General features: G+C 53.3%; 11 protein-coding genes across 11 annotated transcripts; 6 read left to right on the top strand and 5 right to left on the bottom strand.

Moving 5' to 3' along the window:
• Nucleotides 1–294: 294 nt before the first annotated feature.
• Nucleotides 295–1,178, bottom strand: ACET3X_004491 (uncharacterized protein; the record flags this gene model as incomplete). Its single annotated transcript, XM_069450702.1, has 3 exons — nucleotides 295–338; nucleotides 781–899; nucleotides 946–1,178. 3 exons carry the CDS (start codon nucleotides 1,176–1,178, stop codon nucleotides 295–297), a joined length of 396 nt encoding a protein of 131 aa, XP_069308469.1.
• A 1,194-nt stretch (nucleotides 1,179–2,372) lies between these two features.
• Nucleotides 2,373–4,329, top strand: ACET3X_004490 (uncharacterized protein). Its single transcript, XM_069450701.1, has 3 exons — nucleotides 2,373–2,776; nucleotides 2,826–2,882; nucleotides 2,932–4,329. Exons 1-3 carry the CDS (start codon nucleotides 2,506–2,508, stop codon nucleotides 3,465–3,467), a joined length of 864 nt encoding a protein of 287 aa, XP_069308468.1. The 5' UTR covers nucleotides 2,373–2,505; the 3' UTR covers nucleotides 3,468–4,329.
• Nucleotides 4,330–4,931: 602 nt separating this feature from the next.
• ACET3X_004489 (uncharacterized protein) lies at nucleotides 4,932–6,791 on the top strand. Its single transcript, XM_069450698.1, has 2 exons — nucleotides 4,932–5,590; nucleotides 5,659–6,791. Exons 1-2 carry the CDS (start codon nucleotides 5,240–5,242, stop codon nucleotides 6,622–6,624), a joined length of 1,317 nt encoding a protein of 438 aa, XP_069308467.1. The 5' UTR covers nucleotides 4,932–5,239; the 3' UTR covers nucleotides 6,625–6,791.
• A 344-nt stretch (nucleotides 6,792–7,135) lies between these two features.
• On the bottom strand, nucleotides 7,136–7,596 carry ACET3X_004488 (uncharacterized protein; the record flags this gene model as incomplete). The annotated part of the gene is made up of 2 exons (XM_069450697.1): nucleotides 7,136–7,145; nucleotides 7,217–7,596. The coding sequence occupies 2 exons, from the start codon at nucleotides 7,594–7,596 to the stop codon at nucleotides 7,136–7,138; spliced, it is 390 nt and encodes a 129-aa protein (XP_069308466.1).
• Nucleotides 7,597–8,183: 587 nt separating this feature from the next.
• On the bottom strand, nucleotides 8,184–9,013 carry ACET3X_004487 (uncharacterized protein; the record flags this gene model as incomplete). Its single annotated transcript, XM_069450696.1, has 2 exons — nucleotides 8,184–8,873; nucleotides 8,924–9,013. The coding sequence occupies 2 exons, from the start codon at nucleotides 9,011–9,013 to the stop codon at nucleotides 8,184–8,186; spliced, it is 780 nt and encodes a 259-aa protein (XP_069308465.1).
• A 508-nt stretch (nucleotides 9,014–9,521) lies between these two features.
• On the top strand, nucleotides 9,522–12,939 carry ACET3X_004486 (uncharacterized protein). Its single transcript, XM_069450695.1, has 2 exons — nucleotides 9,522–12,035; nucleotides 12,102–12,939. Exons 1-2 carry the CDS (start codon nucleotides 9,779–9,781, stop codon nucleotides 12,680–12,682), a joined length of 2,838 nt encoding a protein of 945 aa, XP_069308464.1. The 5' UTR covers nucleotides 9,522–9,778; the 3' UTR covers nucleotides 12,683–12,939.
• A 1,186-nt stretch (nucleotides 12,940–14,125) lies between these two features.
• On the bottom strand, nucleotides 14,126–15,731 carry ACET3X_004485 (uncharacterized protein; the record flags this gene model as incomplete). Its single annotated transcript, XM_069450694.1, has 3 exons — nucleotides 14,126–15,219; nucleotides 15,269–15,443; nucleotides 15,489–15,731. The coding sequence occupies 3 exons, from the start codon at nucleotides 15,729–15,731 to the stop codon at nucleotides 14,126–14,128; spliced, it is 1,512 nt and encodes a 503-aa protein (XP_069308463.1).
• A 1,322-nt stretch (nucleotides 15,732–17,053) lies between these two features.
• ACET3X_004484 (uncharacterized protein) lies at nucleotides 17,054–18,140 on the top strand. Its single transcript, XM_069450693.1, has 2 exons — nucleotides 17,054–17,547; nucleotides 17,597–18,140. The coding sequence occupies exons 1-2, from the start codon at nucleotides 17,291–17,293 to the stop codon at nucleotides 17,940–17,942; spliced, it is 603 nt and encodes a 200-aa protein (XP_069308462.1). The 5' UTR covers nucleotides 17,054–17,290; the 3' UTR covers nucleotides 17,943–18,140.
• A 1,471-nt stretch (nucleotides 18,141–19,611) lies between these two features.
• ACET3X_004483 (uncharacterized protein) lies at nucleotides 19,612–21,800 on the top strand. The gene is made up of 3 exons (XM_069450692.1): nucleotides 19,612–20,086; nucleotides 20,140–20,228; nucleotides 20,279–21,800. Exons 1-3 carry the CDS (start codon nucleotides 19,918–19,920, stop codon nucleotides 21,701–21,703), a joined length of 1,683 nt encoding a protein of 560 aa, XP_069308461.1. The 5' UTR covers nucleotides 19,612–19,917; the 3' UTR covers nucleotides 21,704–21,800.
• A 918-nt stretch (nucleotides 21,801–22,718) lies between these two features.
• On the top strand, nucleotides 22,719–23,558 carry ACET3X_004482 (uncharacterized protein; the record flags this gene model as incomplete). The annotated part of the gene is made up of 3 exons (XM_069450691.1): nucleotides 22,719–22,822; nucleotides 22,884–23,148; nucleotides 23,211–23,558. 3 exons carry the CDS (start codon nucleotides 22,719–22,721, stop codon nucleotides 23,556–23,558), a joined length of 717 nt encoding a protein of 238 aa, XP_069308460.1.
• Nucleotides 23,559–24,850: 1,292 nt separating this feature from the next.
• On the bottom strand, nucleotides 24,851–25,509 carry ACET3X_004481 (uncharacterized protein; the record flags this gene model as incomplete). The annotated part of the gene is made up of 3 exons (XM_069450690.1): nucleotides 24,851–25,161; nucleotides 25,248–25,310; nucleotides 25,374–25,509. The coding sequence occupies 3 exons, from the start codon at nucleotides 25,507–25,509 to the stop codon at nucleotides 24,851–24,853; spliced, it is 510 nt and encodes a 169-aa protein (XP_069308459.1).
• Between the last annotated feature and the right edge of the window lie 42 nt (nucleotides 25,510–25,551).

The following is a 25,551-nucleotide window of genomic DNA, read 5'->3' as shown; positions in this document are numbered from 1 at the left end:
CATCCTCCGCCTTTCGCAAGAGAAGTTCTTCTTCGGTAAACTGACTGCAGTTACGACAGACTGGCTTGTCGACCGGCAAGAGACTTATCGGTTTGGTGTAGTGTGCATCTGTTTTGAGTAAACGCCGGATGATTGTTTCTCTTTGTAATGATCTGGTGCAGTAGCAAGGTTGACTCCCTTTAGATCGATCCTTATGCGCGCGAGGATGGCGAACACTGTACGTACGGTAGCAGGGTGCGCAGTATGGAACGCAAGTCATGTGATGGGATGCAACCGATTCCAGTGCTGGGACCTTTACGTTACAGCTATCGCAGACTTGATTCGTGCAGCTCCAGCAGCTGGTTTTCCCGTCAGGCTCGCACGTGTACAGTCTGAAAGTGTTGAGTCGACGAGAGACTTCGTTTGAGGGTAAGACAGCTTCGCGAACTGACTTGGAAACGGTTGATAGGCTGATGAGGTCGGTGTAGTGTAAGTGCTCGGCGAGCATCACCAGCATGTCATACACCCCAAGGAACTGTGCCAGTTGAGCGTGAGTCCCGCAACTATTCCGGTACGGCTCTACTACCTCGCCTCGCTTTGTGAACCCGTTCTTGACTTCTGACAGCATAATTTCCACCTTTTGCCCTGCACCTACTGCCGTCTTTACGACGCACCGACGTCCTGATCGCACTGGGGCTTTGAAGCTCAGTGGAAGGCACCGGAAAACCAAAACCGGGGTGTACAATAGAATCCACCCCATGACTAGTGCTCCCCACTTTACTGGCCAGAACAGACAGCTACCTGTCATGCTGGCCACCTCTTTCGTCAGATCAAGGATGGATTCATTGTCCCTCCTCATCTTCCGAGCAGCAATCAGGGTTGACATGTAACCAAGAAAAGACAGAAGGGCATAGAAAAAGCTGTTGCAGTCAGTGAAGCTCGTGTGCATGCATAAATACAACTTACGAACAGGTGATCCCGAGTTGCATCTCTTTCACAAACTCGACGCACATCTTGGTCGGGCTTGCCACAGTTCCGTTCAGTCTTCCAGCAGCAGCAAAAAAGCTCTCATTCGTGCCTGGCGGTCGCTGCGATTCCAGACCTACGGGGTCATGGCAAGCTTTCAGATTGTGTGGCGTGTATCCAATCTGATAATGTACAGCTTTTGAAATGAAGACGGTGATTGCGGTATCGACCATTGCGAGAGGTAAGTTCAGGGGAGGTACAAAAATGATTGACGGCCACCAGATAAACAAGTTCCAGAAAAATAAGATCGTGCTCCATTTATCCGCAAGCTCCTCGCCAGTAGGAATAGTCGTATCGTAGGTGCCGTTGTGAAGCTCGATATTGCTGCTGATCACGTTGTGGTGATCTATTGCATATCCCCAATAGAATACCGAGGGGAATATCATCACAGGGCGGAGTAAGAAACAAGGCAGGAATAAATTCGACCAGACATTCCAGTTTTTCATGCTGAGAACGGCGGAAACCTGATGTTCAAAGGTGTTGGACGGGTGCAGGTGCGAACTCGTAGCTAGAGATGGTAAGTTTCAACGATGCTAGTGTTTGAGGGTTACATGGCGGTGGACAGGAAAGGATATGACTGTCCAGAGCGGACGACGCCTGGCACATAAGGCTGAAAAAGGCTGGAAGGCGGGGTGGCTGAGACACTGAAAGAGGGAAACCACCACCGGCAGTTTCCCGCACAATTGTATATCTAACCTTGAGAAAGAGGTTTGGCGTGTGGAAGCCTTAGGCTGCAAAGGCCTGATCGTCGCGAAAAAGAAGTCGCGGTCAGCGATTATGGCATAGCTGGATTGCTGCGCCAAGATCCGGTGAAGAACAACGGGAAGGCTGTGATTCGGCCATGTGTACGCATCTCGTCACGCGTCCTCGTGTTTCCCCCCAGAAGACGGCATTGCACAATTTTACTTCCATCAAGGACGCGATGCATCCAGACACGCATCGCCAGTAGAGAATGACGTAGTTTGCTCTGTGGGTCCAGGCGCGATGCAGAGTTCTCAGAGGCTTTGACCGCACGTTGCTCGTCACGGTGCCGCTATCATCTTGATAGCAGAGGCTATGGGCATAGCATAGGGTTAGCATGGTTGTCGCGACAAGGTAAGGGTGTCGGGCAAGATGAGGGTTGGGTTGTGGTAGTGATCCCCTGCCGAGGCTAGTAGCGCACGGCTCGATCCGCCGCTGGTGGGTCCCTATCGCCATGACAACGGCGGGTGTTTATCGATGACACAACGCTCAATCGCACGTCCGTGGTCGACCATCTCCAGCAGGATTAAGCCTGAATCTGGCGGCCCACACAAGGCTCAAAATATTGCTTACTCCGCACTTTCGGGCCTCTTAGCTGCATGCAACCCCCCCTCCCAACTCCCCCTACCGACTCCTGCATCTGCCACGCTTGATCTCAACAACATCTCGACTGCATTGTTAGTCGCAGCATATATTGGCACTACTGTTGATAAAGCGGTGACTGCTATCTTGCAACAGTAATTCCACAACATCACCACCATGGAGGCCCTACTCTCCCTCGCATTCGACAACATAGCGTCCAAGGACACGCAGAAGATCCGCAAAGGGTTACGCCAGATCGAGGGCATGCTGGCGCAGATATGTCTCTCGAGCGGAAAGCCAAGAAATTCACCACCAGGCCACCGCCGGAACGCCTCAGCACTCAATCTGGGCGATCAACAACAACCAACACCAAAGAAGCTGGGACAGTTATCGGACGATCTCGCTTTCAGGGAGTTCTTCCGACTGCAGGAGGGCTTTGAATGGAATGGTGAGTACGAACGCAGAAGCATGTATAGAGTTTGACTAACACGATACAGTTGTAACACGGGTAGCCGATTGTTTGGATCGATTGTTAGGTATGGGAAGCAGTAAGGGTAAGCCTGTGCCAGTGAATGCCGAATAATAGCTGACCGCCCACTGTAGACGGCCAAAACGACATCCTCATCCTCTCCTCGTTGTCCAACATACAGGGTCTCCTCTTGTTGCACCCGCCATCGCGCATCATCTTCGGTCGCGAAGTATACATGAACCTCCTCCTCGACCTGCTCGATCCCTACAACTGCCCCGCCATCCAATCGCAAGCCCTCCTCGTACTCGTCACCGCCCTTCTTGCAACGCCGCAAAACACCCGAGTGTTTGAACACATGGACGGCCTCCTCACCGTCACAAGCCTGTTCAAGGACGAAGAGACTACACAAAACGTCAAAGTCAAGTTGCTAGAGTTTCTGTACTTCTACCTCATGCCCGAGATTCCACTTTCTGGCCCACAGCGGAGTCCGAGCAAGCTGAACAATGCTTTCGAGCGGCGGGGTAGTACCGACGAGAGCGGAGGGGCGACGAGGAAACACATCCGGTCGCAAGAAGAGAAGCAGCATATGCTGGGGAGATACCTCAGTAATGTGGATGCTCTTGTCGAGGACCTCCAAGAGAGCGCACCGTTCAACAGCGTTGCCTGCTGAGAACGATGCACACCACTAGTCGTCCCCAGCGATGACTACAAACCATTTCCTTTGTCCTGCCGGTTTTGTTGGCCATTTACTGGTACCACTCTGCCTTTCCTTACTCTTGTCCTATTCAGCGAGGCGTCCAGGATACTCGGGGTTCATTCGTAATCATGCGTCTCCTAGGTTATCATAGCGAATTGCTGCTCTCCTTTTGTATCTGGCATTTTTGAGCGTTGAAAAGACTGTCAGCTTCATTGCGCCCCGCAGTCGATACATTCGCTGTGCATCATGTTTTTGTAGGTTGCGCGGTACTGTGGCGTCTATGTTAGGCCAATGTCTGGCGCAGGAACGTTGTCGCGCTCGTGGCCGCACTTTATCCGGCTGTCATTATATAAGTTAGGATATCATACATGATACTGGTATCTCTCATGCCTGGAGTAAGTCCACATCCTAAGCGGTCCAATGTGATCCATGCATGCCGAGCTGTAGCCGTAGATGATGAGTTTCATGTTTCGTCCGCTGACTCCAGGTCTTTGATATGGTTGGTAAGAGGTATGCAAGGTGATAGCGAGCCAAGAAGCGCGTTTGGACAAGGCGCTCGAGGGGGCGGAAACTTCCACGAGAGTGTAGCGTCGCTTTTCGGTCTCCTGGTGGAGGCCTACTGTATCGCGATAATCATGGGTTGAGCTTTGGGGCGGGGCGGAAATATCGATGCGTAGAAGCAGGTATCTATATCCAAGTCAAGTACAAAGAACTCGTTTCATCCCAAGACACCGAACATATTGAGGGACGGACGAATGTGGTGAAGTGTGAAGAGGCCTTTGTCCATACCCTGCTTGGGTCAAGCCACCTGTCTGCCACAGTCAAAGCTATGCTGCCCAAGAAAGATCGTCAATGTGAAGACGGTCACCAGACCGTAAGGCCGTAATGTGTAAGCGCGTCGGAGCCACTAATACGCGAACTCCGTTCCGACTACTATGAAGTACACCAGGATCAATCTCCATCAGCATCAGCGTCAAAGATAATGCTCGTACATCAAAAACGGGCTAGCGGCGGCACTTGGCGGAAGCTAAGCCTGTTGTCGACGGTCGCGTGTATGTGCCACTAACCACGACAACACCAGGCACCAAAACTTCAGCACACGAGCAGTCATCGTCAAATGTCGGGCATGAAGCGCACATTGTAGCGAGTACGGGTGTTCCATGTTGGCTACGTTCAGCAAGTATCAGAACGCGAAACTGGCTTGGAACCGAGTACTGCTGTCAGAACTCTGAAGACCCAATGACGTAAATTGCAGCAAATGACATGTAAGCACGCGACACTAAGGCCAGCAGTCACAGCGGAAAGCCGGCTCTTCCTGCATCCACCACACTGGAGGTCACCACTCGCATGCCGTGCGTTCCGCTGACTTCACTGCCCGCCATGCGTCTTGCCTTTAGTGCAGCATGTAGTCCTCGGTCTCGGTCGCTCTGTTTACCTGTTTTTTTACTTTGTTCCTCAAAGTTTGTTATAGCTAAGCCTTTTGCTTCTCGAGAAACCCCGGACCTGCTTCTTTCTACCATCGCGCAGAATATAGAAGGCACGGCACTGTCTCGCGCCTGGACATTTGCGCAGAGATATCCGGATCGATCGGCTGTCGTCTTAGTCAAGCACCCCGTCATCCCTACAAATACATTCAGCTCCCTCGAGGCAGTCGAGCGTCGAGCTTCAGAAACATCTTTTACGACCTTGGAGAGTCGCGCGCCTACACCACCATCCTTGCCTGTCATCGCGCATAGTCGCCGACCATGGGCGCAGGAGCCTTCATAGAACCGCTTGTAGTGGTTACCCTACTGTTCGGCGGCACATGGGTAAACCGAAACCCAGAATACCGTCTCTTTGGTCGACGCAGGGTGTATCAAAACTCGCCACGCTCAAGTTCCCCAGATTCCGGTCGATCTAGTCCCTCTTCTAGCGTATCGCTTCTAGCCAACGTCGACGAGGAGCCCAAATGGCGGAAACGAGAAGTTGTCATTCTGGGCATGAAGAAGGATGTCATGAGCCCGAATACTAGGCGATTCAAGGACTACTTCCTCAGTCGACTGTTGCAGAAGTTTCCCTTTCTTGTGGAAGCCTGGTATTGGGCACTCATCTATTGGGTAAGCAGCCTTGCGGAGGTAGCACTGGATGTGTTTGTATAGAATTTACTAACATTTTGCCTAAACAGGTCTACCAACTAGGTCGCGCATTCTCCGCCGTGACGATGGTCGAAGGCACCGTCAACGTCGCTCGCCGCCACGCTCTCCAACTCATTCACCTCGAACAGAAGCTACACATCTTCTTCGAACTCGACGTCCAAGCATGGTTCCTGAAGCATCCCTTCCTCCTGCACTGGACGAACCGCACATATTCCTTCATACATATCCCTGGTACAATCTTGTTCCTAGTATGGCTGTTCTACTACACCACCACCCGCAACCGCATCGATCTTCCACTCCACAACAAGCCAATGGGCGAGGCAGACGGCAGTCCTGCAGGTCCAAAGTTGTATGCCGCGAGGCGCAGGACCATGGCTACCTGCAATCTGATTGCTTTCATCATCTTCACGCTCTGGCCATGCATGCCGCCCCGTCTTCTCTCCGACCCCGACGTCCCCGGCTCTGTAGGCAAAGAGGCGCGGAGCTTTGGTTTCGTCGACACTGTTCACGGCGCCGAGGGCGAAAGCAGCGTGTGGACCCAAAACAAGTTCTGCAACCAGTATGCTGCGATGCCCTCGCTGCACTTTGGATACTCGCTGCTCATCGGTCTCACCATCACGTCTATCCCGCTTGCGCCTCAGCACCGCCGATCTCGCACCGTTGCTCTCACGATGGGTCTGCGCATGCGCATTCCCTCGCCCCGTCGCATACTCTGCATCTTCCTCGGTGTCGCATATCCCGCCATTATCCTCGTGGCGATTGTGGCTACGGCGAACCACTTCATTCTGGATGCTGTGGCTGGCGCCATGGTCTGTGGATTGGCGTGGACGGGCAACAAGGTGTTGCTGAACTTGCTACCGCTAGAGGACTACTTCCTGTGGTGCGTACGCATTCACAAGCCTGCGCGCAAGGCGGTACACTGGGACGGTGATGATGAGGATGATAGCGACTACAGCCATAAGAGGTTTGGCGGTAAGGGCGTCATTGTCGATTAGATGGCTGTACGAGGTAGAGAGTGTGGAGGTAATGAATAGGTTAATATCAAGCATTGGGTATCGGCGTTTTACTAGGGTCGGCTGTCTTGGTTAATCACGACGGTGATGTCATCATGGAACTACCTTACTTGCCGAGTTGACGGCCTTGCTGGGATTTTTAGATACCCTGAACTAATGAATATAATCTTATCTTATCATCTGACAGAGCTGTTGAGACGAAGTGCCGCAAATGGATCTTGCAACATTTACCACTCTTTAGTTTGGATTGTCACCTGGTTTACTCGGTGGCAAGTTTGGTATCGGAATCCCCTTAAGCTGACTCCTCCAACCCAGGATGAACGAACAATCCATATGCTTCGTCCTCGTCTTCACTTCTCCTATACAGTCAAAAGGGCCTGCACTCCACATCCCAGACCTACACTCGCCGCACTCCTTGCCCGTCTCCTGATCATTCCAATCGCACCTAAACGCCGTATTATCATACGAAAACCGCAACGTGCCACTACCATAATCATACGGCCCTAAGAGAAAATCTGGATACCCATGGACATGGTGCTCGACGACACTCGTCCCTGCCGCAGATAAAAAGTACGCCCAGACGTAATCGCGATTGACGTAGACACCGCGGGCGGCGATGGAGGTGTCAGACATGCAGTTTTCGATGACTTGGACGTGGAAGGGGAGGATGATGATGGGTTCTGGGTCGCCGGGGCGGCTGACTTGGGTTACTTTTGCGGCTTTGGGTGTGGTGGGTGTGCCGGCGATGGGCATGGGATCGCTGTTTGTGTCGGATGCTGGGGATGGGTGGAGGGGCTCGCCTTCGGTTGAGACGAGTAGCAGCTCGGAGGTGGAGGTGCCGTCGTAGCCTTCGATGGCGATGATGTGGGTTCCCGGTGGGAGGGGCTGTTCGGGCTGGATGATGGCGGCGGCTATGGTGATGAGGGTAAGGGATGCTATGATGAAGAGCTTCATGGCTTAAGGAGGTAGGACGGTAAGTTGAGGTGTGTGAATGGAGGTCCAAGTACCAACTGTGATGCTGTGGAACGGTTTTCGCCAAACGTCTGATAACTGTTGCCGATTCAAGATCATTCGAAGAGATCCCACATGAGTGGAGAGAAAGAGTGAAGCATATACTTGAGCACAGGTCAAATGTTTATACGTAGTAATAAACATATGTGAATGAAGATGTGCACGGTCTGTTGACGAAGCAACCAGACATGTGCGTGAATTAGATAGTATATGTGTTGGCACGACGCGAGCGGGGGTTGCCATTGGTGTGGAAGGGTCAAGTACGCACTACTGCAGGGGCCGAGGTGGTCTTGTCATACGCGCAAACGTGACGGAGCTGGAACGACAAACGAAAAGAGTGCCTGGGGTGCAGGTGATGTAGGAGAGAGATTACAAAGTATACATAATATTGTTGGGTATAGTCAACAGTAGTTGGGTATAGTGTCAAAGAGAGTACAAGAAACCACCGACGCCGGATAGGCAATGAATGACATGCTGACAGCGGCCTGGTGATGGAACATGACGCAATGAAAATACACAAAGAAAACACATCAACGTCTGCTGCCTCTAGTGTTGTTACGGCTCGGTCTGTCGTCCCGATGCGATCGGTGTGTGTCGTATCGTCCGCCCATCTCCTCATCTTGGACACGACCTCCACCATAGGTACGCTGAGGTTGACGAACGTCATCGTGGTCGTCCTCATAAGTGTTGCGGCGCTGATCAACCTCGTCGTCAAAGTCGACGTAGACAGAGGCCGGGCGCGGCCGCCGTTCTCTCGGTAGCATGGAATCTCTCTCCACAAGTGCCTTGGGCTTGTAGAGCTTGTCCAGGTGCTCTTCGAGCAGACGGACGTTCTTGCCATTAGCCTTGACGGCTGCATCAGCAAGGTCGCCAAGGAAGGGGACGAGACCAATGAGGAAGTCAAAGGCGACATTGAAAAGCATCATGGCGAGGACGGTCATTGGTAGACCGCCGTCGACCTTCATCATGTTGCGGACGAGGTTCAAAGCCAAGGCCGACCCTGCGGCGTCACCCACGGCAGGGATGAGGCCAATGACGGAAGACCAGCCAAATCGGATTCCAAAAAAGGTAAAGAGGGCGTAGTCCAGCCTGTAGGCAGTCTTGCGGGCTTTGGCCAGGACGTTGACATCATTGTCGGAGAGATAGTCTGGAATCTGCTTCTTGACTTTTCTCATCTTGTGGGGCTTCCTCTCATCTGGCACCAGTGCATAGTAGGGGTCCTACCAAACAATTAGTGTAAGCTGTATGAAGCGAGAAAGGGACTACTGACGTATGGACCGGATACATCCTTGGACTTGTACTTTTCCATCTCCTTGCCCAACGCTTTCTTCATTGCGTACTTGGCCACAACGCCGGCCATGTTGGGTGGTGGTTTCTGAGGTGAATTGAGGTGAATTGAGGTGGTGAGGTGTGCAGGCTGCTATGGGTATACAGCCGCAGACGAGACCGCCAAAGAAGGGTTATATGTTGCTGTTGTTGAAAGACAGTGCGCGTTGTGCGGGTATCTCACAGCGCGCTTGTTGCGTGGTTGGCGGAGGGCGCTTCTCGTTTGAGAAGGTGAAACGGGCGCGTCGCTGGCCTATGTATAGTTGGCGGGTGCGACTGGCGACAAACGAGGCACAATATATGCAGCAGAGGACAGCAGGTGAAGGAGTGACAGAAGTGAAGGGCCGCGAGCGTACTTATCGCCTCATGCGCTGGCGGTGAGTCGCTCGAGACTGCCCTGATTCTGTGACGCGATCCCCGACACCCTAACGTCATGGCTTTGTCCTTCTTTCGCCTGCGAGCACAGCCACAGCCGCCACACTATGCTGTCCACGCCACAGCTACTGTCTGTCGGTCGCTCCACAACCCTCTCCGATAGGCCTTTGACAACACATCAACAGCCAACACGCTCGCCGACCCCGACGCCATATTCTTCGCCATTCTTTGCGGCTGTGCACCCCTTCACTGCGCGCATCTTCGCATCTAGAAGCCTCGCTACTACCCGCCGCCCGCTGCCCGCCCGCCCGCGACGCGACAGCCAGCAGGCCGCTGACTGGTGCCCGAGTGCACATCTCCCCACCCCCCTCTGCGACACGAGCTGCACGCGGCATGCTCGATACGGGCCAGACATTCATCCACCATGACAAACACAAACACAAACCGAACATTAGTTGACTGGCTCGACGACCTCTGCGTGCGCTTCATCGTCAACCTGCCCAATGAAGAACTGCAGTCGGTGGAGCGAATATGCTTCCAGATCGAAGAGGCCCAATGGTTCTACGAAGACTTCATCCGCCCCCTCGACCCAAACAACCTGCCCTCGATGCACCTGCGCAAGTTCTCCCAGCTCATGTTCCAGCACTGCCCCCTCTTCTCCGCCTACTCGGAAGAGCTGCACCAGCAGGCCTACGAGCAGTTCCTCGCCTACAAGACCCGCGTCCCCGTGCGCGGCGCCATCATGCTCAACGAGGACATGACGCACGCCGTCCTCGTCAAGGGCTGGAAGAAGGGCGCAAAATGGAGCTTTCCCCGCGGCAAGATCAACAAGGAAGAGACGGACCTCGATTGCGCCGTGCGCGAAGTCTGGGAGGAGACGGGCTACGACCTGCGCCAGGCTGATCTGGTCGAGCCCGACGAACACATGAAGAAGATTACCGTCACCATGCGCGAACAGAGCATGATGCTGTACGTCTTCCGTGGCGTGCCCATGGACACATACTTTGAGCCGAGGACGCGGAAGGAGATTTCAAAGATCGACTGGTACAAGCTCACCGATCTGCCCACCCTGAGGCGGAAGAACCAGGTCCAGCAGCAGGGCAACGGCAACGACCTGATCAAGGAGAGCAGCTTTTACATGGTCGCGCCCTTCTTGGGACCTCTGAAGCAGTGGATAAAGCAGCAGCACAAGCTGGGAAGGCAGAGGCCACGAAACAGCGCGCACGTGGCTCCTCCGCCAGTGGCAAGCACCGACGACGAACATGCCCAGCCTAATTTGTACGAGAGTACGGCCGACGAAGCTGCGCCCGTCGCAGATGCGCAAGTGGCCAACAACTTTGCAGAAATGGTGGCCCGCTTGGGTCGCGGCCACCGCCCGAGCGATTCCTTCCCAGAGCTATCTCAAGAGCATCAGGCGGCACCACCACCGCCACCTCAGCAGAGTCAGGACCCGGCAGAAGCCCTCAAGCGTCTACTCAGTGTGGGCATGCAGTCACCGCCAGTGGAAGCCCCTAGCCAGCCTCCGCCCCAAGGAAACCCGCTCCTGGCTCTGTTCAAGCAAGGCAACAACCAGCATACAGGAAACCAACAGCCCAGGACCCCCTTTGAGCAGATCATGTCTCCGCCTGTGCAGCCATCCAGTCCACATGGTCAGCACGGCCCTCGGCCTCCGCAGATGGGCAACATGGGGCCGCCGCCGCCCTTCTTCCCACCACATCAGAATATGCCATTCCGAGGGCCTCCAGGTCACATGAATGGCATGCAACCACCGCCGCATATGTCAGCTCATTTCATGCACCAGCAACAACAGCAGCACATGTTCCCACCCCAGCCACCTAGCATGCAGCAAGCATTTGACCAACACAACCAGCGGCCACAGTTCCAAGAGATGGGCGACTCACAGTTTGCAAGCGGTAATGGCAGACCAGCGATACCACCGGCTTCCAAGTTACCTGCCCCGAATCTAAATGCGCATGCGATGGGACTACTGAACTCGTTCAAGAGCGATAACCAGCAACCCCCGTACCCGCCGTCGCCTCAAACTACAATCGCTGCTCCTCTGCACAGAAGCCAACAAACGACGCCAAGGATACAGCATCCAATGCCTCAACATAGGCCACATGGTCTCGTATCGCCGCAGGCACAATTCGCTCCCAGTCCACCGCAGTTTCAGTCACCTCCTATTAGTTCGAGCTTCGAACCTGAACAGCCAAAGCCGAGAAACGCCCATCAAGATTCATTACTGAGCATGTTCAAATCCACTCCACCACTACCAAGCCCGCAGCCTCCGCCTGCAGAGCTGTCTGCACTCCCTACGACACCGGCATACATCTCCGCGCAGCCTGTCGCAAATCCGTCCAAACAGCCCAATGCAGCTCTTCTTAGCGTATCCAACGCTTCGTCGAGCAAGACAAATATTACGTCGGCTACTGTGAGCGGACCGGTCAATGCCCCGGATTTCGACACCATCAATAAAAACAGACAGCCGACGAACGGTAGTTCACGCGGACCGTCACCGACCACCAACATGCCATTCATGCCTCAGCAGATACTCAAACGTGCGCCGCAAGCCTCACCTAAACCTATGCCGCCAGTGGAGGTATCTGCGTCACCGCAAACGGCATTCCAGCCCCAGATCCTAAAGAGACCTCAACAGCAGACCAAGGCGCCAGGCCAGGCAGGTACGTAAAACTATACGCCTCTGCCTATCTTTTGTGAATTCCATACTGATTATCCTTCTCCTATAGCTTCTAGCGAGACATCACACAAGCAAGGCTTGCTAGACATGTTCAAGGGTGCCTCACCGCAGCCTCCACCCTCCCAGCCAGCAGTAATACCATCTCGTTCACCAGTCCCTCCATCCCTATCCGACATGGACCGACGTGACTCCGTACCCGCTGACCAGAAGAATGCTCTGCTCTCCCTCTTCGGCAACAAAGCATCGTCATCTCCCAAACCACAAACGCATAGTCCGGTTCCACCGGCCCGCTCTCCCTTCCCACCTACTCCCAAGACAAGAATGTCCGGTGTCATTAGCCCGGTCAGCCCGCTGCCTACGAACGGCAGTATAGGTGCAACCAGCCCCGAAGGGATGGCAAATCGAAGTCGAATCAGCAGCATTGGGGACGGAACAGGGCCTAGCATCATCATACCATCCACAAATCGCCCGGTGGACGCGGGAGTCAGCCTAGCTCAGAGTGAAGGTGTCAGTGTAGTTGGTCTGAGTACTCAGCCGAGCCGGGCAGGAAGCACAAGCGAGGGCAAGAGTCCTGTAGATAAGTCTTTTCTATTGGGCTTTTTGGAGAACGTCGCCAGGGGTGGGCGATGAAGAGCGTGTTCAGGAGCTCTCTGTCTCTGCATTGGTTGGGCGTTTTTGCATGCTTGGTAGGAATGGAAGTTATGGTTGAATAGCCATCTGAGTGATGTATGATGATCATGGTCATGATTTATCAGCATGACATGGATGACATGGGGTGAAAGGACATGAGCTGAGGAGATGTGTACGGATAGTATTGGAACGAACATGAATTCCAGTTGGGAATCATTGGCTCATGATTGGAACTGGCACCAGGAACATGCTACCTGATTTGTTCCTTGGTTTTGCTTCACGTCTGCGTGAACTATGTTATACTCTGTCCATTGTTTACCGCAGGTTAACCTATTGAGTTGTGTGCCGCATGTGATATATCTCCATGTCCTTCTTCCACACAACTTTAGAATCACTGACCATGATCGCCCATTGTGTTGGTCCTGCAATGCTTCCGCATTGCTTCCTCGATTTTCTTGTTTTGTTTTGCTGAGTATGCAATTGTCAAACACATCTGAGGCACTCTTATCCACTATGCTATCTGATCCCTTAATTATGTCCTAGCCCGTCCCTTCACACACTAACTACATGCTATCTCAGACCCTCGGCCACAAACAGAGTCCGGAGGTCAAGGAGACTACTCCGTCGTGTCCATCACACGTCGATCGCGAGATGTCGAGTATAATTTGCCAAGCCAAGGCTTGTGTGCTTGTTTCTAGTCGATCAAATCACATCTAGTCGGAGTAAGACCATCGGGGTACTTTTGGTCCCCGAGTTTCATGTGTTTCCCATTCAAAGCTAGGCGCGCATTCGTTTGCCTGTAGATGTGCGGTGACGAGGCTGGGGGGGAATGCTGTGTGCTGTTTCACCCCCAACTGCCGCCTGGGACCATCGGGACGATCTTTTATCCTGCCCTGTCAGCCAAGCCGTGGTGCAGTGGAGATCTGCCCGACGTCACAAACATGCTCAGGCATTGTGTGGGAAGCAGAGATGGCACAGGCCTTTCTGGGTTAGAAAAAGCCAAATTTATGTGGATATTACTAGGTCTGCGACATGGAAACTCTACAGGATATTTGAGTAGCTGAAGCTAAAGAAGCAAGAAATTGCGATATACAAAAAGGGATAGCGGTGGGCGGCTTTGGCTAACAAGGTTTGCGTGTGTGTATGGATGGAGGGTGTGTTTGTTGTAGTCGTTCTTGTCCCCCCCCAGGTTCCCAGTTTTTGTGGAGGCTGTTTGTCCCCGCGCTTTCCGTGACCCAAACCCCGAGTTCCCCCCTTTTTCCCTTTCAATGCCGCGCTCAGAAATGCAAGAAAACATGCTTGTGCTTGAAAACGGACAACGCTTGACGATGACGGGGTAGTGGCAAGGAAAGTTTCTCGAAAGAGGAGCTAGCAAATGTTGATGGCGTGTTGGCTACACGATATAGATACAAAAGTGTTGACGACGATGGTGGACCGCAATGCTCATAGTGCGACATTGTCTCGCCCCCTATCCAAGATCTCAGAGGGTACGGCGCTGCGTGTGCTGAAGCGCACTTCGGTGCCTGGATGTGCCTTGAAGATAGGAGCCGTAGTCTGTGTGTCGTGCCTCTGGTGCTTGATGTCCCTTCCTACCAGACCGCTCTTGCTGCCATTGCGGCTCAAGCCCGCGGCACTGGGTTGTCTAGTTATGCCGCTCGCGTTCTTGGGAACGCCAGATGGCAGTGCGGGCATTTCAGGCACGTCGTCTTCAGAGTAAGTAGTGGACTGTGTCATGCGGAATTGCTGCTTGAGGCGTTGCTCTTCGACGCGGTTGGATTGCTGGTTTACCCATGAGTCAACTGTGCGGAAACGTGGTACGGAAGAGCGGGATGTCATGAAGCTGTCACGGCCAAGTTGCTGAGTGGCAGTGTCGCGGGAGGGATCATGTGGAGTCTGAGGAGCCTGCGAGTTTGTCCAGCTGAACCTACTTGCTATACCGCCTCCTGCAGCAGCCGCAGAAGCACCGCCGAAATCGGGTCTTTGAGATATGGAAGGTCGGTTTGAGAGGAACTGGCGGAATGTTGGAGGAGGTGGGAGGTTCCTGGCTTGCTCCTGTGAAGGGTCGGGGAACCGCAGCGATTCCTCGTCACCGTCCAATGATCTGGTGTTGCGCGTTGACGCACTCTGTCGTTGCCCTTCTATAGGCAGAACAGGCGATGATGGTGTTGCGCTATCGTTGCGACGATGCGAGTTCGAGATTGACGGCGTGTCATCGTAGAAGCTCCGAGTCCCATCCCTAGTCGGAGGCTGATTGAAGCTGTCACTTCGCCCGAGAGGTTGAAGCCGTTTCTGTGAAGAGAGTGATGAAGATCGCTTAGGCGCAACTGCGGGCTGAGGGGCATTGAACGAGCCGTTCATGCCATAGGTGTACTCATCGTCAAAGTTCTTCTTATCCTGACCGTATCGCGATGGGGGTGGTGGTGGGGGTCCGCGGCGAAGTTGCTGCTTGCCCTGTTCGAGTACGTCCCGGAAAGTAAGGCCTCGCTTGCGCATGGTGTATATGGCAAGAACTACCATGACGATGATAATCGTCGCACCTGAAGCATGTCAGCACATAGTTCAACTCATTCAATCGGTTCATCCTACCAATAGAGCCGGCAGCGATGAGCAAGTGCTCGGTCGTCTGTGAAATGGGGCGCTCATGATGAGGTCTAGGCGGTGGAGGTGGCATAGCAATCACGATAGTCTCGGTAGGGTCATTGTCGGCGAAGGCGGATGTGGTGGCTTGTGACTCGCCACTGAGAGTCATGGTAGCCAGAAGCTGTTTGTATTAGTCAAGTCCCCTTGATCGGCACGTCTTCCTTACAGCTGGAGTTCCCGTCGGTATCGTAAGAGAAGGTGTTGTCATGGGTGTCATGTTCAGGTTCTCTGGGTAGTCGTCTTCATCAGAATCGCTGTCGTAGTCTGCAGGACTTGGTTCCTGGCGTTTTGCGTTCAAAGTGGCCGTAGGCTCTTCCTCCGCCAACTCCCTCTCATACTGGACACCATCTCTTTCCACTACGACATATTCCACCTTGTCGTAAACCCCACGGCGCCATGGGGCGGGCATTGCTTCCGGTATGCGATGGCGTCGAATAGGGGAATCCCCTCTCAGTCTTCCAGCCGCTCAATTTCTCCACCAGACATAATCCACACTCGTCCAGCGATGTAAGGTTGTCGTGACCGGAGGTGATGTTCTGATCGAAAGTGCGTTGGACCGCGACCAGCGAAGTCGATAAGAGAGGGTGATGGTAGCGAATGTATGTAAGTGATTAGCAACGACAGGCCCGCCTGCGGAACGAAGGACAGAATAGAAAGCAAAGTCAGCAAAGGTACAACGAAAGGCTGGGCGAACGCTCAAGACGAGACACGTTCATGCGAATAGCGGGAGGGGTGGCCTTTGAGAAGTGCATGAATTACACTAGTGGTGAGTCGCTGTTGGTACCATGTCAGTTTGGGGAGACGCGAAGGTACGGCTGCTGCGCTATGATAATAACGGAGCGTTTAGCAGCAATTATGATGCCGAGGACGCTCCAAATGGCGAGATTCCTTGGTCTCGAGTGCGCTTAATTGCCCTCAATTGGGCAAGATGTGCCTGGATCGAGAAGAAAATGGTCGTGCAAGGTTTGGGAGATTGTCTTAAAGTTGTCTCAGAGCGCCATGGTCACGTTTCAGCTTCCGTTTCCGGGGGTGATCAAACGCCACAGGGGTTTGTCGTGAGACCATCGACAGACTACAGTTATTGGATGACTAGAGCCCAATGGCACTGGTTAGCAGATGTTAATTCCTCTAATAATTCCCCGCATATGACCGGCAGCCCGACTGGGATTCGGCGAAAATGCGCAGGACAGCCTTGCGGTTGTACAGCCTGCCGATGATGACAAGCCACATGCTCTCCGAGGAGCGCAGAGAGCGCTGCGCCTCAGATGGCGTGGTCGACTTTTGGGCTCCACTGGGTACCCTTTTTTGGTAGCGCGACGTGATGCGGCGGTGCTTCCGGCCAGCTCTCGCAGATATCCTGCCGAGGCCAATCTCTTGGAAGAACAGAGGCACACAATGTTTCGCACATAGGTTTGCTGGGGGGCGGAAGAGAGTGTTTCCTGAGGCTAGGCAAGCCTTCGCGATGATCGCTCTCTAGGATGTTACAAAACATAGGAGAGACGACCGAGATTACGTCGAGATGCGCGAAGCTTGATGTGCAGTGCTGCCAGGTAGCTGGAAAATGACATGGCGCGGAAGAGGCCACGGATGATGCGGCGTTGAGGCGTGGACGGTTCGCGCCCGGCGAACTGGCCGTGGCTGCCGGACGAACTCGACCTCTGGGTGGCTGAGGCTGAGTGAGTGCTGCCGGATCTCGCTGGATGTGCTCCGCCCCAAAGATTCGGTGGATTCGTTCAGTCATCAGATCTCGTAGTCAGCCGATGTTATTCTGCACTGCGGCAAGCAGGTCAGTAGTATAAGATTGCCATGTTCCTGTTGTGACGCTCTTACTTCCATTCACGACATTCCTCTCGTATCTCCCGTATCCGCCCCCAAACTTACGTCAACCACCACCCCTCATTACCCGACCCCTCTTCAGCGCAACAACCACAAACTATTCTTGCACCCTACAAACATCACACAGTCATCATGTCCGGCCCTTACGACCAGTACAACCAAGGCTACCAGCAATACCCGCCTCAAGGCCAATACCCTCCCCAACAACAGAGCTGGGGGCAGGGCGGCCACCAGCAACAAGGCTACCCGCCTCAGCCACAGAACCAGGGCTACTACGGCCAGCAGCAGCAGGACTACCAGCAGCAAGGTTATAACCAGCAGTACGGTGCCCCGGCTCACGGGGGATTTCAGCATGGACAGCAGGTAGCGCCATATGACCAGCAACAAGGGTAAGACGCGACCTTGCAGACATGTCACTCCATGTACTAACAGCAACAGATATGGCCAGCAACAGCAGTACCCTCCACAAGGCCAGTACCCTGGCCAGGCCCCAGCGCAGCAGTTCCCGCAACAGGGTGCATACGCTCAAGACCAGTACCCGCAAGGTCAAAATGCGTACGGCCAGCCGCAACAAGGACAGCAGTACGGCGCGACAGACCCCAACATGCAAGCCGAAGGCGACCGAGGCCTCATGGGTGCTCTAGGTGGCGGTGCAGCTGGTTACTTTGGCGGCAATAAGCTGGGCGGTCACGGCATCATTGGAGCCATAGCAGGCTCGATTCTCGGCAGCAAGCTCGAGGACAAGCACAAGAAGCCCAAGCACGGAAACGGTGGATGGCACTAGAATGACAGGGCAGTGGTGAAGATTCGACGTTGATGTCTTATGATCTGATTTAGCAATGGGCGGTTTGGTCTGGTTTTACCTGGTGGCGTTTTGGATAATTCGCTATGATGAACGAGCATGACAACGTCTCATGCCTACCGACGTTGGATCTTGGGTATCAGACATGTCTATAATGAACCGTAGTCACGAATCAATACGTCTTTGATAATAAGCGCCACGATCTCGCCACCTATTCATCAAAGAGAAACAAATGTCTGATGTTTGGAAGAGATTTCGTCTCCATTGGTACTGTCGTTGTATATGGGAAATTACTCCAAGCGGACGTTGAAACACGCCGCGTTCGAAACAGCCTCGCGCACCCAGGCTGATGATATTTGGGGCATTTCATGGAAGGCCCGATAGAGGAGCGGCCCTTAGCCGGCACATTTTGTTTGACGGCGTCGGAGTGATAATCGATGCTGAGGCTTGTTTGTCGGCAGATAGGCGTCGTTCGATATTGCTTCCGATTGTCTTGGATGCGGAAGGCATGGGGAGTGTTGAGATCCGTTCCGCAGGCTTGGAAAACCCTGAAGACTGTGAGTCGTCGAACATGCTTTGTGTACCCGTATTCGCGTTCTTAACGCCTAATCGCCAACATCTGACCCGACTCCTGCACAATAACATCGTAGCTCTCTCGAAGACAACACTGTCGATCGCATGCTGATTCGAGTGTGCGCATATGTCACCATGAACTCGCGGCGTCGCCGAAGAAGCCTGTGGTATGCTGGCCGTCTAACAGCTTGAAACGGTATACGAGTCCCGGGGGAAATTGAGGCTGGCGAAGTCGGCCTGCGCCATGGCCTCTCAGTATGCAAAAGGTGTGTACAAGCGCGTGCACATGCGCATGACCAGGCAGATCTCACAGCTGAGCCGTGAGGCTGGAAAATGTCCAGGTGAGGTATGTTATAAGTAGCCCGACAGTTTACTCGATGACATCGAGTAAATCGGACATGGCGGCCACTGAGTGGCTGCGGCGGGCGCCCCGTTAAACCCCACATTGCCTTTATCTCCCCAGCAAGAAACCCTCAAGCGAACGGACAGATGCAGCCTCGAACCATTGTAGCGCCGGCTGCTGCAAGATAGAGACCTTCTCCGGGTCCAGGACTATGGTGACATGTTTCTATCGAGTCAAAAAGTAGGGAAATCTCTGCTCCTGTGGCTCCTATCGCGGAGATAGCAGCGCAGACGTGCAGAGTCCCCAAGACTTCAGTACACCCCCCCTGGTGGCACGCGATACTGTTGTTGCCATGGCGCTGCGTCACCCGCGGAGAATCGCCCATCCATCGTGCGTTTTTCACGCGCCCAGAACGCAAACTCTGCAGTGCCTGCATCCTCGAGACTGGGCATGGTGTTGATGATTATCACACGAGCTGTTCGTCGGGACTTCTAGCGGCATAATGCAAGCGAACATCCTGGTGGAGCATACCGCGCGGGCTATCGCAACCTGAAGATAAGGCTACCGAAATGGGCCTACCAGCCAACGACCACAACCAAATTCTCTTCCGATGCGGAGGCAGCGTAGTATCTAAGCGTGGAGTGGATCTAGGGCAGATCTTGTGCCTGCGCGAAGTCGTTCCCGATATTTAAGATGGAGCATGCCCCATATAGAGGAGCTTCTTCAGCGGTCAAACGTCAATATCTCGTCACGCAGTAGTGCATCCATCTCAACATCTCATATATACCTTGCGACCACTTTCAAAAGCCACCCAACGTGGATCCCGAACGCCAACCACTCATCCAACCACAACCTTCACCAAGACCAGGCGTACCGAGACCTTCACTCGCTTCCGATAGCCCCCCACGTCATACGAGCGGGGATCTGCAATCCTACCAAGCAACGGCTTCGAGCAGCCGGAGCGAAAGCTTCATAAGGCCTGTTGCAACCTCGACTGTCCATCATTCAAGCGACGAAGAAATTTTCTTCTACAGCCTCATCATGGAGCGAGTCAAGAACTCAAAGGTCGCTTACTGGGCGGACAAGCTCGCCGTCGAGAGCGAGCCTAACCTCACCACCGCACAGCTTATGCTCTTCAACCACGATCTGAAGCCAGTCGAACCGGAGCGTCGTCAATGGGGTGCTTGGAATTTCGTAGGCTTCTGGGTCGGTACGTCAAAGACTTTCAAACCAACCATGAAAGTGGGCTAATCCTGTGTACAGCTGACTCTTTCAACATCAACACATGGATGATTTCTTCCGCAAACATCGTCGACGGTCTGTCGTGGTGGCAATCTTGGATATGTGTTTGGGTATGAGATTTGATGTCTGAGTCTACCGACATATGCTGATTCAACAACAGCTTGGCTACTCCATCGCCGCCTGCTTCGTCTGCATGACTGGTCGTATTGGTGCTACCTACCACATCTCTTTCCCTGTCGTCAACCGCTCATCCTTTGGTATCTGGGGAGCATTATGGCCCGTCTTCAACCGCGCAGCCATGGCTAGTATCTGGTACGGTGTACAAGCATGGATTGGCGGTACCTGTGTGCGCCTAATGATCCGCGCCATCTGGAACAACTGGCGAGACTCCGAGGGCCCTGGTACAGGTGGCATCTCCAACGGCATCCCCAACTCCGGAACCAGCACCGTCGCCTTTGTATCTTTCTTCTTGTTCTGGGCTGGATCGCTGCCGTTCATCTACCCACCAGTACACAAGATCCGCCACTTGTTCACCGTAAAAGCCTACGTTGTTCCGACCGCTGGAATTGCCTTTTTCATCTGGGCCGTCGTTCGTGCAAAGGGACTGGGCCCAATTGTTCACCAACCAGGCACGGCTAAAGGATCTGAGCTTGGCTGGTTGATGGTTCGCGGAATCATGAGCGCCATTGCCAACTTCGCTACCTTGATCGTGAACGACCCTGACTTTTCCCGTTTCGCAAAGAAGCCTTCGGACGCGTTTCTCCCGCAACTGCTCACTATCCCTATTGGATTTGCAGTCACCTCCTTCATTGGCATCATAGTCTCATCTTCGTCGACTGTTATCTTTGGCGTCGCTATCTGGAACCCTCTAGAGCTGCTAGAGTCGTTCCTGAACGAGGGTGGGTCAGCGCAGCGTTTTGGAGTGTTCTGCATTGCCGCAGCCTTCACCCTCGCTCAACTCGGCACAAATATCGCAGCCAACTCCATCAGTGCGGGAACTGACATGACAGCGCTTGCACCCCGATGGATCAGCATCAGACGAGGTGGTTACATTTGCGCGCTCGTCGGTCTGGTCATGTGCCCCTGGAACTTGCTCTCCGATACCAACAACTTCACGACCTACCTCTCCGCCTACTCCGTCTTCCTCTCCTCCATCGCAGGTGTCATGATCTGCGACTACTACATTGTCCGAAAGGGCTACCTACAGATCAAGGATCTCTACTCTGGAAAGAAGACTGGCCCATACTACTACACCCTTGGATTCCACTGGCGCGGTTACGCAGCCTACATCGCCGGTATCCTCATCAACGTCGTCGGCTTCGCAGGTGCCATTGGCCGCGAGGTGCCTGTCGGTGCGAAGCGCATCTACGACTTGAATTTCTTTGCCGGATTCCTTGTCGCGAGCATCACGTACTGGGGGCTGTGCAAACTCAGTCCTATTCCCGCGTGCAGCGACACTTGGATGGAGGTCGGTGATGAAATCACAGATATCAGTGTTGCCTACACTGATGGTGATGACCGGTACGACGAAGAAGTCATGCACGGTGCCGACGGAAAAGGAATCGAGGCATCAAAGAACTTTTAGACATGTTATTGTTACGATCTAGACGGTGGGGATTTGTTATGGATTTAGCAAGGGTGTGAGATACCAGACCATGCCTTTGGGTCACAATCATTTCGCAATGCAACCTTTACTTCACATGTGCTGTTTGCATTTTGTTTTGCAAAATAAGTTGATGAAACTAAGTTGGTGCCAGGAATGCTGGGCGGCAAGGTCGCCTTAGTTAGCGTGTCAATTAGCGCCTGGTGCTTTTACCAACCCCCCAAGGTCATTCTTCCGAACTTCATTACTTTCGTCATCGACGTCATCAAATGTTCTTATTCCTTGCTCTGCAAATGAAGGGGCAGGTCTAAGCTACAATGAGACGCTTCTATACATGCGAGAGACTGATTGTGAACTACAATCCAGACAACCACGCGTCTCATAGGTAAGAAGAGGAAATGGCTGATCGCTAGGTCTTTGATTGCTACATTCACGTCGAACATATACCAGAATTAGTAGCACAGCTGATTGACGTATTCTCATCCTTACTGACGCCTCTTCCGCCTTCCACATGGCTTACTCTGCCATATTCCAGAACATGGCTGCTTACACGACAACGCATGGGCCGTTTGAGTCTACATTATCACGCTGTGTATCTCCACTACGGGCACGTAGATTAAACATCCGGGGTACCGTTCGCCTTCCCATCATCTCCCGAAATGGATCGCGATCCATGAGCCGACATGGAGGCTCGCTTGCTAGCGAAGCATGTATAGTGTCGGGCAGCCAATAGTCTTTAACCGGTCCGGCCACAGCATCCTCGTATATTGCATGGATATTGAGGTAGTACTATCGCCTTTATGTGAAGTGGGCGTGACGAGGCTGGTCAGAAAGAGATGAATGGTGGGCAGTGGCAATGTGATCATGAGGGATATTGAACATTAGCATTGGGCGTAAAGGTTGGACGATGCGGTCACTTGATGACTATATAAGAACGCAAGCAGAGTAGACATGTAACCCGTATCGAACTTCAAGACAAACATTTGATCAAATCAACATGTTGTTTTCAAACGTTTTCCTGCCCACTGCGCTTCTCGCTGCACAGGCTGCCGCCCACGGCGCTGTCACCAGCTATGTCATCGACGGAGTCACGTACCCAGGGTAAGCTGCCTCTGTCAAACTCTCCGAAGCTTTCGATTCTCAGCACTAACCCATCGTCTAGCTACGAAGGTTTCTCGCCTGCCTCCTCGCCCAAGACCATCCAACGGCAATGGCCCGACTACAACCCCACAATGAACGTCAACGACAAGAAAGTCATGTGCAATGGCGGCACATCCGCCGATCTCTCTGCCAAAGTAGCGGCCGGCGGAAAGATCCGTGCCAACTGGAAGCAATGGACGCACGAGCAAGGTCCAGTCATGGTATGGATGTACAAGTGCGCCGGCGACTTCAAGAGCTGCGATGGCAGTGGCAAGAAGTGGTTCAAGGTATGCATTCCCATGATCTCAGACACATTTGTGTTTGTGCTAATGCTAACCGCAATGGCTAGATCGATCAAGAGGGCATGACGGCACCTCCCCTCTCAGGACGTAACTGGGGCACCGCCAAGGTCCTCAAGAACCTGTACTGGGAATCGGTCGTTCCCAAGTCACTCGCGCCTGGTAACTATCTCGTTCGACACGAACTGCTTGCTCTTCATCAGGCCAAGACGCCGCAGTTTTATGCCGAGTGCGCGCAGATTGAGGTGACCGGGAGTGGCAGTGCGTCGCCGAGTGGTGATTACCTGGCGAATATTCCTGGATACGCGCCGCAGAGTGATCCGGGTATCACGGTTGACACGTATAGCAGTGCTGTTACTACATATACCTGCCCAGGACCTCAGGTGTGGACTGGATAGGATACTGGTGAGGCATGTTAGCGAGGATGGAGGCAAATAGAAGACATGGTCGATTGTTTCATGGGGCATAATAGGAGCCCATCGTACATACTTGAACGAGAACACACGTCTTATCCATCGCCGAACGTTTCTGTTCTTCTTATGCGTCAATCCACCTCCACTCATATACGCCCCTTCGTCTAGCGATACGCTGCACTTTCGTCGCGATAGCCTGGAACAACCCCTCACACAGTCTCTCTCTGGTGACGCGATTTCCTTTTACAAGAACCCTGTTTTCAAACACCAAGAGCAAAGCATACTTGCCCCAACCTCGCATAGTAATCACCAGCTCAAGGCTCGCGAGGTCTTGAAACGAGATATCGGGAAAACAGTTGTTGACGACGAGGAAGGCTAAGCTGTCTGACTAAGAGTTAGCATGTCGAGATATTTTGAGATCGATGGAGGGGCTGACTGACTTCTACTGTTCTCTAGCCAATAACCGTCATCTCTATACTTTGAAAACGCGTACTCGATCTGAGCAGAGACAGTTGATAGCGCGATGTAGGGACCGCATACGGGATGCGACGTCTTGGTGTACTTGTGGCATGATTCCTCGTAGGCCGTTTCAGTCGACATTGCCGAAGCCACCTTGTCGGGATCCCAGAAATGTAAGATTTGGGCTTGTGCCTCGCTGATTCCGATGGTTGCGTTGGTGGAATCTGCTGGTCTGGAGCCGAGGACACGAAACGTAGGATGGTATGGAGGCGGTTCAGGCCTTTGGATCGGAGTTGTAGTCCAGAACATTGTGTTTTATTGGAATGAGGTGGCTCAGGACAGTGTTTGAAAATAAGAGTAGGTGTATGTAACTGATTTGAAGTGGGAGGGAATTGAGATGTCGGACTCGTTTCTGTAATCTGTTCAAAGGGTCAAGGGTGCAGTGTGCGGCGAATCTATGAATCCCGGAATGCAAGGTATGATTCCACCATTACCGCTATACAACAGTGGAATTACACATACACGAGCGACCTAACCTGTTTGCCCAGAAATCTTTGATGGTGGTTGTTAGCTTGGAGAAGGAGGGGGTGCTTCCATATCAAAAGGACGTCAGGATGCGACGACATGCTGAGGTCAGGCGACACAAATGCAGTTTATAATCGTCTTGTGGTCCTCTGATTCATAGGCGTGTCAAACGACGTGCCGACATTCCGCAAAATAAATTGTTAACTGTGTTGTTTCGCATTCCATGTTGAAGTATGCGCCTAGGTATCTCTATCTCCTGCATTGATGCTTTCTCCCAACTCTTCCTCGAGCATTTACTCCTCGGTAAAAGCAGCGTACTCCTCCTTTGTCATGGTCTTGCCAGTAGGCTCACCGGAGACGGTGATCTTTGCAATCCACGCGTCGCCCTCTGGGTCCTTGTTGACGTTGGCCGGTGTTTGCTCTAGCGTCGAGTTGACCTCGGCGACGACTCCGGAGATGGGTGTGAGGATGTCTGAAGCAGACTTGACTGACTCGACGGCGCCAATGGCATCGCCCTCGCTAACGTCCATGTCGACCTGGGGAAGCTCGATGTAGACTACGTCGCCGAGGGCCTTGGCAGCGTATTCGGAGATACCTAGGGTGCCTGTGCGCGACATGTCAGTCATTGTGCATTTGGATAGCAAGAGCGCCTGGGGATGTGGGGGAGTGAGTGGGGGAGGCTGAACGTACACGTCTTGCCGTCGGCAGACATCTCAATCCACTCATGGTCCTCGGTGTACTTCTTCTCCTTCACTGCGCCCAGTCAGCGATCGTATTTATGATCCAATTGCCCTCCATGGCTTCAGGTGTGCGTACGAGCGGCAGATACCGAGAATAGCCGTTGCTTCTGAGTCGCCTGCTGCCACCTCTGGCACACAAAAGGCGATGGTCTCGTCGCCGCGGCAGAAGTGAATTGGCGCGCAGCGCGTGCGATCAAAGTCCGGGCAGCCATTTTGCAGTGATTGTGTGTGAGAGTGTAAAAGCTTCAAGTGTG

Source organism: Alternaria dauci, chromosome 3 (assembly GCF_042100115.1).
Source record: "Alternaria dauci strain A2016 chromosome 3, whole genome shotgun sequence".
NCBI lineage: Eukaryota > Fungi > Ascomycota > Dothideomycetes > Pleosporales > Pleosporaceae > Alternaria > Alternaria dauci.
Note: the sequence above shows the minus strand (reverse complement) of the source record. Positions and strands in the feature narration are given on the sequence as shown.

Excerpts from the sequence above, each read along its gene's own strand:
- ACET3X_004490 (XM_069450701.1), top strand. The coding sequence starts at position 2,506 with ATGGAGGCCCTACTCTCCCTCGCATTCGACAACATAGCGTCCAAGGAC. Across the intron at positions 2,777-2,825 it reads GGAGGGCTTTGAATGGAATG|TTGTAACACGGGTAGCCGAT; the intron begins GTGAGTACGAAC and ends AACACGATACAG. Across the intron at positions 2,883-2,931 it reads AGGTATGGGAAGCAGTAAGG|ACGGCCAAAACGACATCCTC; the intron begins GTAAGCCTGTGC and ends CGCCCACTGTAG.
- ACET3X_004489 (XM_069450698.1), top strand. The coding sequence starts at position 5,240 with ATGGGCGCAGGAGCCTTCATAGAACCGCTTGTAGTGGTTACCCTACTG. Across the intron at positions 5,591-5,658 it reads ATTGGGCACTCATCTATTGG|GTCTACCAACTAGGTCGCGC; the intron begins GTAAGCAGCCTT and ends TTGCCTAAACAG.
- ACET3X_004486 (XM_069450695.1), top strand. The coding sequence starts at position 9,779 with ATGACAAACACAAACACAAACCGAACATTAGTTGACTGGCTCGACGAC. Across the intron at positions 12,036-12,101 it reads CAAGGCGCCAGGCCAGGCAG|CTTCTAGCGAGACATCACAC; the intron begins GTACGTAAAACT and ends CTTCTCCTATAG.
- ACET3X_004484 (XM_069450693.1), top strand. The coding sequence starts at position 17,291 with ATGTCCGGCCCTTACGACCAGTACAACCAAGGCTACCAGCAATACCCG. Across the intron at positions 17,548-17,596 it reads CCATATGACCAGCAACAAGG|ATATGGCCAGCAACAGCAGT; the intron begins GTAAGACGCGAC and ends TAACAGCAACAG.
- ACET3X_004483 (XM_069450692.1), top strand. The coding sequence starts at position 19,918 with ATGGAGCGAGTCAAGAACTCAAAGGTCGCTTACTGGGCGGACAAGCTC. Across the intron at positions 20,087-20,139 it reads TTTCGTAGGCTTCTGGGTCG|CTGACTCTTTCAACATCAAC; the intron begins GTACGTCAAAGA and ends TCCTGTGTACAG. Across the intron at positions 20,229-20,278 it reads AATCTTGGATATGTGTTTGG|CTTGGCTACTCCATCGCCGC; the intron begins GTATGAGATTTG and ends ATTCAACAACAG.